The sequence below is a fragment of the Orycteropus afer genome, unplaced genomic scaffold (assembly GCF_000298275.1).
Source record: "Orycteropus afer afer isolate SDZICR_OR568_19922 unplaced genomic scaffold, OryAfe1.0 scaffold00007, whole genome shotgun sequence".
In the NCBI taxonomy this organism is placed as follows: domain Eukaryota; kingdom Metazoa; phylum Chordata; class Mammalia; order Tubulidentata; family Orycteropodidae; genus Orycteropus; species Orycteropus afer.
The window spans coordinates 22,211,326-22,224,769 of NW_006921594.1; the positions used below are offsets into that span (position 1 = coordinate 22,211,326).

At 34.5% G+C, this 13,444-nt stretch overlaps 1 protein-coding gene across 1 annotated transcript in view; it reads left to right on the forward strand.

The window, feature by feature from the left end:
* The window catches only part of GNAI1 (G protein subunit alpha i1), a 111,347-nt gene that overhangs the window by 87,106 nt on the left and 10,797 nt on the right, over window positions 1-13,444 (forward strand). The window contains exons 4-5 of the mRNA XM_007944795.2: window positions 7,779-7,936; window positions 11,275-11,403. Coding sequence (XP_007942986.1) covers window positions 7,779-7,936; window positions 11,275-11,403 — 287 coding nt within the window. The remainder of the gene's footprint in view (window positions 1-7,778; window positions 7,937-11,274; window positions 11,404-13,444) is intronic.

The window sequence follows — 13,444 nt, forward strand, 5'->3', positions numbered from 1 at the left end:
ATGACATGAGACAAAGTATATGTGAACTGCTGTATGAAAAGTGAATTTACTCTGTAAATCTTCACCCAAATCAAAATAAAATTAAAGAAAAAAAAAAGTTATTGTCAGAATTACATTATTTTACTTTCTATGGCTCATGAAATTAATTCCTATCCAAGAGAGTAAAATACCCATCCAGTTCTTACTGTTTATTTTTCCAAAATATGAAAGCTTACTCATTTCTCTTGTAGATGAACTTGAAAGTCAGCTTAATTTCCCTCATCCCTGTTAAAGCAAAACAAACAAACAAAAACCACCCATTAACATTTTGACTGGGTTTCCATTTTAATGTATCAGTTAATGTGACAAGAATTAACCAAAAAGATGTAAAATTCTGAAGGATGGTGACTAATTTCCTGTCATTTGCTTAGTATTTGTCAGTTACCAGATTTGCAAAGCAGATTGCACATTAAAATGAGAGAAAACAAAATTGTTTTCAAGGTTAGGATAGAGCAATCAAATTAAGACCTTAATATCCTTTTAAAACTCAGAATGCAGGAGTCCATCTGTGGATGATATATTGATAATTGAGATTATTATTCCACTTCTGTGAAGTTAGGGAAGCATTGTATTCTAGCTGGTATGTCTTAGACACTGCGTTACATAGAGCAGTCCTTCACAAAGTGTGCTACATGGACCAGTGTTTGCCCCCAAGGTGTTGTCTATTTGCACAAGATAAATACAGAAATTAAAAGTAAGTGTTTAGATAGCTTTATAGCAATTAACAAGAAGCCCTAATGACACAGTGGTTCATCACTCAGCTGATGAAAAGGTTGATGGTTCCAAGCCACCAGTTGCTCTACGGGAGAAAGATGAAGCAGTCTGCTTCTGTACAGATTATAGCCTTAGAAACCCTATGGGCAGTTCAGTGTCCTGTAGGTTCACTCTGAGTTAGAATGGCAGTCTGCTTCTGTAAAGATTACAGCCTTGGAAACTCTATGGGCAGTTCTGTGTCCTGTAGTGTCACTGAGTCCGAATAGACTTGAAGGCAATGGATTTGTATCAACTGATGGTAAATTTTTATGTTAAATCTTAATAGTTACATAAAAAGTGGATTCATATCTTGTTATATCATTTTTATTCTCTTAGTATTGGTTTAGAAATAGATTGGAAACAAAAGATAAGAGACTGGTCCTTCATACAGATAACTTGAAAAGCACATAGTTGGGCTCACTTAGATTGTAAAGAAGAAAACCTTGCCTTCAATTGACTTCAACAGGCTTTCCCTTCACCATACCCTAGTATGCTTCTGCATATCGGCCACCTTGGTTCCTCTAATTTGTCACTGATTTTCATTTCTGTGTGTCTGTCCACCAGATTTGCCAGGTTGAGCATAAGAAAAGTTGTATCTGTTTACCTTTTTGTTCACAGACTGGGCGAGAGTGCCTTTTCTTAACACTGGATGGCCAAGATTTAGGAGTATTATATTTTTTAATTTTTCATTAATTTTATAGTAATAAATTTTTTTTTCAGTTTAATTTAGATTTTCAATTTTTAGTGTGGTTTTTTTTCTGTAGTTTTATTGAATGTATTTTCCTTTTCCTGTAATTTTGTGTTTTATTTGTTTATCTATTGCTGTTTTGATTGCCTATTTGCTTCTTTGCAAGTATGTAAGAATTAACACTTTGTCCATTGTTATAAATCTTCTCTCACATATTGCATATTGCCTTTAATCTCATGTAGAATATATATTTATTATTATTATTTTTTTTTTAATTCTTCCCCTATTATTTCTTCCATTGTATTTAGATTTAGGAATTTTCTTGCCACCAAAGATTTGGTGATATTCATGCTAGTTTTGCATTTCTTGGGATGATTTTGATGATTAGAACATGTTCCTTCTATTCAGTTGACATCTGATACTTTTACCCTGAGAATTCTTTTCCTGTTTTGTGCCTTAACATAAAATCAGCTCTTACCTTTCACCATCCTTAATGTGACAGAAGATAGTGATCAGCATCCATCAATCTTCTCTTCCACATCTTGGGCAGATTATTCTAAATTCTCGTAAAGTAGTGACAGCTGCAACATGTGCTGTCAGTACCTAAGTATAATATGCCAGGTGTTCCCTGACCATCACTAGGAAAAAAGGTCCTCTTTTTTGTGCATTTCATGTCACCTCAATTCCGAAAGCACAAGGTAATATGCATTGGAATTTACATTTTCTGAATCATCTTATTCACAGTTAAACTCACTGCCATCGAGACAATTCTGACTCATAGCGACCCCCTTTGGGTTTCCCAGATGGTAAATCTTTACAGAAGTAGATTGCCTGGTCTTCCTTCCACGGAATGGCTGGTGGGGTTGAACCGCCAACCTTCTGGTTAATGGTCAGATGCCTTAGGCACCAAGCCACCAGATCTCCTTTATTCACAGCTCCTTGTTAGTAATTTGAAAATATATTAACTTGACTATATCCAAGGACTTTTCCTTGCTACTCTCCAATTATTGGAGAAAAAAATTTCTTTTCTTTTTTATCATCAGTAAACTGCTTTACTAATCTGTAGCCATCCTCTGACTGAACTCTAGGTTTCTCTTCAGGATACCCTAGCCTTTCCTACCTTAGCTCACATTTATAAATGTTCTTAAATAATTGTGTTGTGCAAGAAACTTGCAAAGACTGAATGGCACGCTTCTTGAACATAGGGATCATTTTCACCATTGTGCACTTTTAAAATTTATCCTATCTTAGGCAGTGGCTACTTAATAATCGTTGATTTAGTAATTTATATGATTGAGTGGCTAATTTATTATGGAACTTTAAATAGTTTGCTTAATCTCTGTGCTTCTAGTTCTTTTTATACAAAGCAAAAGATTAGGATAAAGTAATTTCTAAAATGCCTTTCTGCTCATGCTTATTAACTGAAAGGTTATCTGTAGGCATCTGAGTATCATTTTGTTGTTATGTGCTGTCAAGTCAGACCTGACTCACAGCAACCCCTCCTTGGGTTTCCGAGGTGCTATCACTACAGAAGTAGATTGCCCAACCTTCCTTCTGAGGAGTGGCTGGCGGGTTTGAACTGCCATCCTTCTGGTTAGCAGTCAGGTACCTTAGGCACTATGCTACCAAAGCAAGTATCATTCTAGTGACATGAAAGGAAATATTCCAGTCAGTTTCCCCAGAGGGAAACAAACAAACAAACAAAATGCTATTTTACATTAAAGCAACTCTGGTGGCTTGGTGCCTAAGACATTTGACTGTTAACCAAAAAACTGGCAGTTCAAACCCACCAGCCACCCCTCGGAAGGAAGACTCTGCAATCTACTTCCATAGAGATACTGCCTCAAAAACCCAAGGAGGGGTCGCTATGAGTCAGAATTGACTCCATGGCAGTAAGTAGAGGTTTTTTCAATTTTATATTATGTGAAGAAGAGAGATTTTTGAATGCCACAGAGATAATACAATTTATAAATACTACTTCCAGAGTTTGTTATTTCTTTTCCTTAGACTTCTTTTTAGACAGTTTGAAGAGAATGTAATTTTATGAATCATACCAAAGGGCATCTGTCTTTTCTGTCAAATTTTATTGAAACTGAGTAAAGGTAACATAATGAACATTCATTTAAAAAATTTACTTAGATAAATGAAAAGTGATTTTCTAAAATAGATACAGCAAATTACATTTGAAGTAGTTTAATAAATAAAAATGGCCAAATTTAGAAATTCTTCATATATAGGTTAATTATTCCTGAAACTGAATAATTTTTACAAATTATGTAAATAGTGCCAAGAATCACTTGTAACTATGTTATGTTAGGATTTACTAAGGATATTGTTCACATGTTACTTGTATGCCTGCATTTCTCTTATTACTTATTGAATAATATATAAAAGAACTCAACAAAAGATTTCAAAGGACTGCTTGAGAACACAAAGTTAAGTATTATAATGAAATGTGCAACTCTGGAGTTAAAAAATCTAAAGAGAACACCCTCACCATTTCTGATGGTGACAGAAGTGAATCCTTGAGTTGCAACATTGAAGGATTCTACAGGCAAAATATTGAACAACGTAGAAATTTTCAAAAGAAGGTGGAAGGAATACACATAACTATACCAAAAAGAATTGGTTGATACTCACCCATTTCAGGAGGTAGCATATGATCAAGAACCAGTGGGACTGAAGGAAGAAGTCGAAGCTGCACTGAAGGCATTGGCATAAAACAAGGCTCCAGGAATTGATGGAATACCAATTTTGAGATGTTTCAACAAATGGATCCAGTGCTGGAAGCCCTCACTTATCTATACCAAGAAATTTGGAGGACAACTACTTGGCCAGATGGCTAGAAGAGATCCATGTTGTGCCAATTCCAAAGATAGGTGATCCAACAGAATGCAAAAAATTATCAAACAATATCATTAATATCACACTCAAGTAAAATTTTGCTGAAGATAATTAAAAAATGGTTGTAGTAGTGCATTGACAGAGAACTGCCAGAAGTTACCTTTAGAAGAGGATGTGTAATGAGGGATATCATTGCTGATGTGATGAATCTTGACTGAAAGCAGAGAATAGCAGAGAGAGATTTACTTTTGTTTTATTCACTATGCAAGAGCATTTAACTGTGTAAATCATAACAAATTATTGATAATATTGCAAAGAATGGGAATTCCAGAACACTTAACCTTGCTCATGTAAAACCTGAACATGGTCCAAGAGGCAGTTGTTCAGACAGAACAAGGGGATACTACATTGTTCAAAATCAGGAAAAGCATACATCAGGGTTGTGTCCTTTCACCATATTATTCAGTCAGTATGCTGAGCAAATAATCTGAGAAGCTAGACTGTGTAAAGAAGAACGTGGCATCAAGATTGGAGGAAGATTCATTAACATCCTGTGATATTCAGATGACACAACCTTTCTTACCAAAACCAAGGAGGACTTGAAGAAGCACTTACTGATGGAGATCAATAAAATATACAGTCAGGATCGTTTACACCTCAGCAAAAAGAATATGGTAATCCTCACAATTGGACCAATAACAAATATGATAAATGGAGAAAATATGAAAGTTATAAAGGATTTCATATTACTTTTATCATCAGTCATCATCAATGAAAGCTACAGTCCACAAACCAGTGTGTTATTGCATTGGGAAAATTTGCTGTAAAAGACAACTGTAAAGTGTTGAAAAGCAAAGATGTCACTTTGAGATCTAAGATATGCCCTATCCAGTCCATAGTATCTTCATTTACCTCATATGCATGGGAAAGCTGGACAGTGAATAAGGAAGAGCTAAGAATTGATGTATTTGAATTACAGTGTTTGCAAAGAATACTGAATATACCATGGACTGCCAAAGACCAAACAGTTCTGCCTTGGAAGAAGTACAGCCAGAATGCACCTGAGCAGCAGTATTGGCAAGATGTCATTTTATGTTCTTTGAACATGTTATCAGAAGGAACCAATCCTTGGCAAAGGACATCATGCTTGGTAAAGTAGAGGTCCCATCAGAAAAAGAGAAAGACCTTCAATGAGATGGATTTTCACTGTGGCTGTAACAGTGGACTCAAACATAGTAACAATTATGAGGAAGATGCAGGACCAGTTAATATTTTGTTCTGTTGTATGGAGGCTTTCATTAATTGGCAGAAAAATTAATTTATATATCAGCTGGTACACTCTGTCAACCTGTGTCACCAAATGTACATCTTATTATAATGTGTGTCATCACTTTAAATGCATCCTCTACTGTACTTTGGGAAAAGGCTCTTTAGAGAAATTGGGCATTTCCTCGCTCCTCCAAGTTCACATAAAGCTGTATGTCTCAGGCTTAGAAAAGTATCTGTGAGGAGGGTAACATCTTATTTCCCCTATTTTTGATTGACTATATTATAATTTCCTGGAGAGTAAAGTTGTGTTATCCAATAGAGTAGCCATTATCCATCTATGGCTATTGAGTACTTAAAATGTATCTGGTCTGAATTGAGATGTGTTGTATATATAAAATACACACCAGATTTTTAAAGCTAATGCATATGAAAAGAATTGAAATATCCCATTTATTTTAATACTGATTACATGTTAAGATAATTTTTAATATATAGGTAAAGTATTAGAATTATTTTTACCTTGTTTTCTTTTACTTTTTTAATGTGGTTGTTAAATTTAGAATTTCATATAAGGTTCTCATAATTGGCTCACGTTGCATTTCTGTGAGATAGTGATGGCCTGGAGCTGTTGATTACCTCTATATGTGAATAACTATAAATATTTATAGCCTCAAAACATAAGCAAAATTGAAATAACTTTATGTACCAAAAGAAAGAAAACTCAATGCCATCAAGTCAATTCAGAATCAAGAGAGACCTCCATGGGGTTTCCAAGGCCATAAATCTTTACAGAAGCAGACTGCCTCATCTTTCTCCCACAGAACAGCCGGTGGGTTCCAGCTGCCAACCTTTCGGTCAGCAACCCAATGCTTTAAACACAGTGCCACCAGAGCTTAACTTTATGTATAAAAAACCAGAACCACATTTACTGCCATCAAGCTGATTCTGACTCATAGTGACCCCCATTGGGTTTCCAAGGTGGTAAATCTTTGCAGAAGTAGATTGCCCAGTCTTCCTTCCATGGAACAGCTGGTGGGTTTGAACCACCAACCTATGGTTAGCAGTCACGTGTGTTAGGCAGTACACCACCAGAGCACCTTTAACTTTATGTATAAACTCACTGCCATTGAGTCGATTGCAACTCATAGTGACCCCTCTTTGGGTTTCCAAGGCAGTATCTCTATGGAAGTAGATTACCCCGTCTTCCTTCCTAGGAGTGGCTGGTGGGTTTGAACCACCAGCCTTCTAGTTAGCAGTCAAGTACCCTAGGCATTATACCACCAGAGCTCCTAACTTTGTGTAGAGCACTCTTTAATAACTTTATGAATAGCACTCTTTAATTAAAAAAAAAAAAAAATGTATAATGTTTTCTTTATACATCACTAGCACCTTTAATTGAAAGCTGATTTTATTTTGTTTCCTCTGCCTAGATTAGCAAATACCTGGTCCTAGTCCTGGCCCAGGAGCCCTAATGGTTCAATAGTTAAACACTTGGCTGCTAACCAAAAGGTTGGTGGTTTGAACCCACCTAGCAACTCAGTGTGAGAAGGATCTGGCAATCTCCTGTGAAGATTACAGCCCAGAAAACTCTATGGAGCAGTTCTGCTCTGTCAAGTGGGATTGCCAGTAGTTGAAATTGACTCCATGGCACAACACAACAACCCCTGGCTGGATGATACTCATTTATGCACACTTTAAGGTCTCGAGAATATCCCTGACTGTGTGACCCTGTTCTTCCTTACTCCTCATTGATTTTTCCCTTCTCTCATTTCTAAAGGGTATCTAACAATTAGGTTATATTTTTAAATAAGCTCTAAAAGTGGTATGATCAGATTTTTGGAGGGAGTGGGGGCAAGAGATAGGCTCTTCTTTTGTTTTCTCAAAAATGATCTTAGTACACAATATGCTATTGACAAATAATTGGTTAATAAGCCCTCTTCATGAGCTGGAAATGTAAGTAAGCACTCTTTGACAGCTTCCTACTGCCATGCTAGATATTCCTAAAACCATAAAACATAGACTTAAGATTTAAAGTTATGCTCTTTTGATTAAACCAGTTTTAAAGTGGTGCTTGAGAAAGAAAAGTTCATAGCACTTTAATTAAAAAAAAGGAAATACATTACTGTATTTGGTTTTTTATCTGTAATGCCCCCTTTTGTGTTTGGTTTTAATGATCTTTGTCCAGGATGATGCCCGCCAACTCTTTGTGCTTGCTGGGGCTGCTGAAGAGGGCTTTATGACTGCAGAACTTGCTGGAGTTATAAAGAGATTGTGGAAAGATAGTGGTGTCCAAGCCTGTTTCAACAGATCCCGAGAGTACCAACTAAATGATTCTGCAGCATAGTAAGTAATCATTCCTTCAGAACTAAACTATCATGAGTAATTACTTGCAAGTCAAATATACCTCCAAGTCAATTTTATTGCAGACTTGGCTGGCACATTCTTGTGCAACTCAGGATATTCAGGATGACAATATTTAAAGTTTCTGTCTTTGCGTGTGTATGTTTGTAGATAGCAGTGTTCTATTTTCTTGGTGTTCAGAAGTGTCTCAAAGGACTCGGGGTTATGCAATTCTAATTGAAACATGCGGAATGGGACTCTTTTCCAGTATATTTCCAAGAAAGTAATTGGAGCTTCCCAAAGTTTACTCTGGACTTGGGTCTATGGGTATTTTGCCTGGGGCCAGACAAATGGGGGTAGAACTGACTTGAGGATCCTTTTACTCTGCTAATAATGATGCCTGAGACAAGTTAGTGACCCCTTGAATAGAGAGGTTTTTTGAAGGAGTGTGTGGTGATCCCAAAATTGTTCTGAGTAAATTGTACTGAGTAAAATAGCTGTCTACTTGAAAAGTGTCCATTTCAGTTTCCCCATTACATCAGATGCTATATTATAGATCCCTCAGCAGTTTTTTGGAAAAAAAAATCCACCTTGGTTTTCTAGGTTGTGACCCCAGAAAATTTGTAAAGTAAGTTGTAATAAAACTTTTTCTGTTTAATGATTTACGTAGAATTTAAAAAATCAAGTATTTATTACCATGATTTGGCACATACACTCAAAACTGTCAAATATGATATGTGTAATAGATCTTTAAAAATATGTACTAAGTAAGGTACTTGTTTTACTTTCCTACATAGTTCCTTTTTCTGGATAGCTATTGCCTCTTCGGGGCCCAAGTGAATGTTAGGTGGAAGATGCCAGATACTGGAAAGTGTAGATCAATGCGCACATGGTGCCACATGAAAAAGTAAACAAGTGGCTCCTAGGACCTGATTATCTTGTAGCATCTCATTCGTTGCACTTCCAAGTGCACACTATGTCCTATGTGAATGATTTACTATAGTGAATCATATGTATTACAAGCCACAGCAGTCTTTTTTATAAACCTGTAGTTCTTAATCTGTATTTTAATGTTTTGCAAGTGTATCAACCATATGTATCATTGCATACATAGATGTATATGTGTCTGTAACTTATAAATAATATTGAATATGTAGCCTATCTCTGCAACTGATTTAATCCCTTCTACAGGAGAATATTCATTGACCCAGTGAATTGGTTCCTGCTTCCCTATTTTGTGTACTCATAACACAGTATAGTTTTCCTTTTATAACAGTTGGGTTTATATTTATTTTGATGTTCTTTTATTTTGAGATTATTTAATTCTATTTTGACACTGTTACTGCACTGTAAATTCAGTAAGGTCTGTTTTTTCCTAACATTGTATCATTGTTACTTGACATACAGCAGTCGCATAGTATGTACTCATTTAATAAATGAATGAATAAACTACTACACAGAGGCTAAAAAATAAATTAGAAGATTTATTTACAGCAAATGCATAACTCACAGACTATATATTTGCTTTGACACAACTAGCACCTGCAGAAGAATCCAAATGGGAATCTTTATTAAGTGAGATTGTTGTGTACTGAACCCAGCAAGGAAGCTATATCAATAAGTCGTGTTAATGCTGTTCTAAGGAGCACTAGTAGTGCAGTCATTGACTGCGTGGTTGCTAACTGAAAGGTTGGCTGTTCAAACTCACCAAAGGCTCTATGGGAAAAAAGGCCTGGTGATGTGCTTCCATAAAGATTGTAGTCAAGAAACCCTGTGGTGCAGATCTGCTTTGTCCTATTGGGTGCCTGTGAGTCAGGATTGACTCAGTTGTGCCAAACAACAACAATTAGAACTATATAAGTCTCTAGGAAAAAAAGTGTATCTGTGAGTAATCAATACATTTTAAACAAGAGTAACTCGTTGTTTTAAAGAGTAATAAAAGCTGCATAACCTATTTTTTGTTTGTTTATTAAATCAGATTTACTTACAGTGAGGTATAAAATTATGTATGTGGAATTAAAAACAGATGAAGTACTAGTCTATTATTGGCAGTGCAGAAAGTTCAAAAACAGTAAGATTCTTTAGATGTAATAAATAAAATGTAGCATAAGCTATCATCTATATATTCTGTTTTGACACCACATACCTGTTTAAAATGTTTCTTGTTGCCAATTCACTGTTTATAATTTTGTTGTTAAGTAAGTCAACATTTGGATAGTTATCCAACTCTAAGTCCCCAAAGTAAAATATTTATTAAGGTTTTGTTTGCAAGACTGTGTTCTAAATGCTATGGCTATTTAGAGTTTTAGAGGATAATACAAATTTAAAGCTGCAGTTCTTTCTGGCTCTCTGTAGCTAGATTTATTTTCTAAATTATCTTTCACCATGCTGCTGTAGTATTACAGAACACTGCAGTCATGCTCCTTATATCCAGTTAACCTTAGGACTGAGTCTAGACTTCTCAGTTAAGGTTATACACAGCCAGATGGTCACCTTATTCTCCAAGAAACAAGACTTGACTTTCTGCCTCCATACTGCTTCTCTTGACTGGGACAGTAGCCTCTTCTCTCTCCATCCCAAACTTCAGGTGTTATTTACATCCCTGACAACCCACTCAGGCCCACACTAATCTCTTTATACTTAGACTTTCTATGACTCTATTGACTCTACCTGGTATTTTGACATGAAATAATACTCTCTAATGTTGCATGGTATGAAACTACTATATTTTTTATATCACAGAGTATTTGGCATTATTGACAGAGTCTGATAAGTAACTAAAATCAATGAGAAGTAAAATATTGAGTAGCTGGGCGTATATAGTGTTTTCCTGTACAGTATTTAATACAGGACTAATTGAAAAGGACCATCATCTATTCTGCCTTTGGCTGGAGTTTCCCTCACTACATGCTTAAAAATTAAAAGACTTTTTAATCCTCACTCAAAAGAGGAAATTTTGGAGCATAAACAGAGCTACAACAAAAGAGTATAATAAAGAGTTTTAGGAACTAAACTCTTGAAGACAATTTTAAATGCAGAAAATAATGTACAATTAGTTTGGATATTTTTTAAATCACTGCTATTATTACCAAAAGACCTACAGATCACTGTCTCTAAGAAACAAAGCAGACAACATGGGAAGTACTAATAGAGTATTTTTTCTTTTGAGTATTTTAAGATATAAGTTTAAATAGGTTGTATTACATCATCACACGTAAATTTTTAAACTTACTGCAATTCAGAATATTGCACGCATCAAGGTGTATTTTGGTCTTTGTTTTAGATGATCATTATTGGTATTTTAACTACTAGCATGCTTTTGTTGTTGTTTATTTTTACAGCTATTTGAATGACTTGGACAGAATAGCACAACCAAATTATATTCCAACTCAACAAGATGTTCTCCGAACTAGAGTGAAAACCACAGGGATTGTTGAAACCCATTTTACTTTCAAAGATCTTCATTTTAAGTGAGTAGCTTCAAAATATATGATTTATAAATTTAAATATAAAGCACATTGCTTTAGAAACTAGAAACAAAGGTTTAATAATGAAAGTTTAAAAAATGTTTACAGTTGGAAAATTATGAAAGTATTTTCTCAGAAGATTGGACAAAAGAATAGCATGGTGAAAGAGGACAAAAAGAAACATTCTTAAGAAGAATACTTGAACTTTTATTTAAGAAAAAATAGCCATTCAAGTTCCTTTTGCCTATATTTTTCACGGTGACTTAAACAACAACAAAAAAAGTTCTTGGCTTTTATTTCTGAACAGAAACTACTATTGTAATGTATTTTGGGAAATACTCATTTTTCATTTTTAGGTAAAAAGAGATAAAGTTGTACTAATAGAATATATATGCTTTTACGAACACATTAAGAAGAGGGATATCATTTAATATTCTATGAAAATGTTAATTCATTGTAAAACCAGTGTTTGCCCACAACATGTTTGTTTCATGACAAGAAATGTTTGTTTCACTTAAAGTGTGCAGAATATTCACCTACTGAGTCTGAGCAAAAATGGTGAATTGTATTTTTAGAAATGGGAAGCACCTTAGAGTTCGTTTTATCCAGCCCACTCATTTTAAAATGAACCAGTCTCATTATAAATATTGAAGTTCAGTTAAATACTACATTCAGAACTGCCTTTCACTTTTTCAATAACTAAAAATTTTCAAGGTATGAGAAAAAGTTCTGGGCTTAAATGCAAAATGTATTTATCTGTTGAGCCCTGCTGGTCAGTTACTTGATTTCATCTGTTTTCCCCTAGCAGATCTTCTGTTACCTGATTTCAAACCTTATGACTTTCTTCTACTAAATAATCTACTTACTAATTACACTAAGCATACTACCCTGTTCTTTGTCAGCTCTCTTCACCTTATTCTGTTGTTAAAACAATAACAATGAAATCATGGAAAAAGAGGGTATATATCCCATGTAATGATATATACATGAGTAGAGTGATTTACATCATGAGATATTCTATGGAAATAAAACTTGTTTGTTTTCATAGAAATCTCAGGCCACTGGATCTTAAAAAATACTAATTTAAGAAAAAATTTTGCAGATGTTTCCCTTTTTATCTTGGTTAGTATTATTTGGTTAAGAATATTGAAGCTAAATAAAGCAGCTGGCAGAAGTTACTTTTTAAAAACCACCAGTTTCCCTTAATTCAAATTAAATGTAGCATTTCATAGGTACCAGTTGTCTGCCCAGCATAAGGGACAGTGCCTAATATATAACTGTGATAGGATCAGATCATTCAGATTGTGTTAAAGCTCACATATTCCCTAGACTAAATACATATTTGTAATATCCTTGGAAACAATTTTTTTGTAACCCAACAAGGTTGAAATTGATTTTTAGATAGGTTACAACTGCAAGCATGTGAGTCAATCAAATGCCATTTTATACTTGGAAAGCTTTATAATGTTGACTCCAATTGACAAAACTCCAGTTGTCAGTGTAGAAAATTGTGTTAGAAAAGATATTTGTGATGTTTTTATTTTGTAAACACTTTAATAATTTTTATACTCTGTTTGTCTGTTGTAAAATTTTTAATACTGTGAGGGATTACATAAATCTCTAGGTTTCAGATTATGTCTAGTTGAAGTTTTTGGTTTCTTTATAGAATTTAAAAATTTCACAAGACTGTGTACGTTTGTCTTGAACTTTTAACCTACCACTCCAACCCCACAACACTAAAAAGGTAGAATGAAATGTATATATGTGAGGAAAGAGTAAAACAGCTGCAAACATTGATACATTTGAAGTTTATCAAAATTTTTTCTTCATTTTGTCTGCAAATGGAGTATCTCGTATTGATATTAGAATTATCTTTTCTCTGTTACTTTGAATGAAACTTTTATGATTTAAGATAACCATTTTACATAAAGCTTTAATCTGCACTGTGGATTAGCATCTTTGCTAATACTAGTGCTTTGAAACTGTAATGATATAAAATGATATAAAAACAAAATATCTCACAGCATCTTTTTTTTTTTTTTTT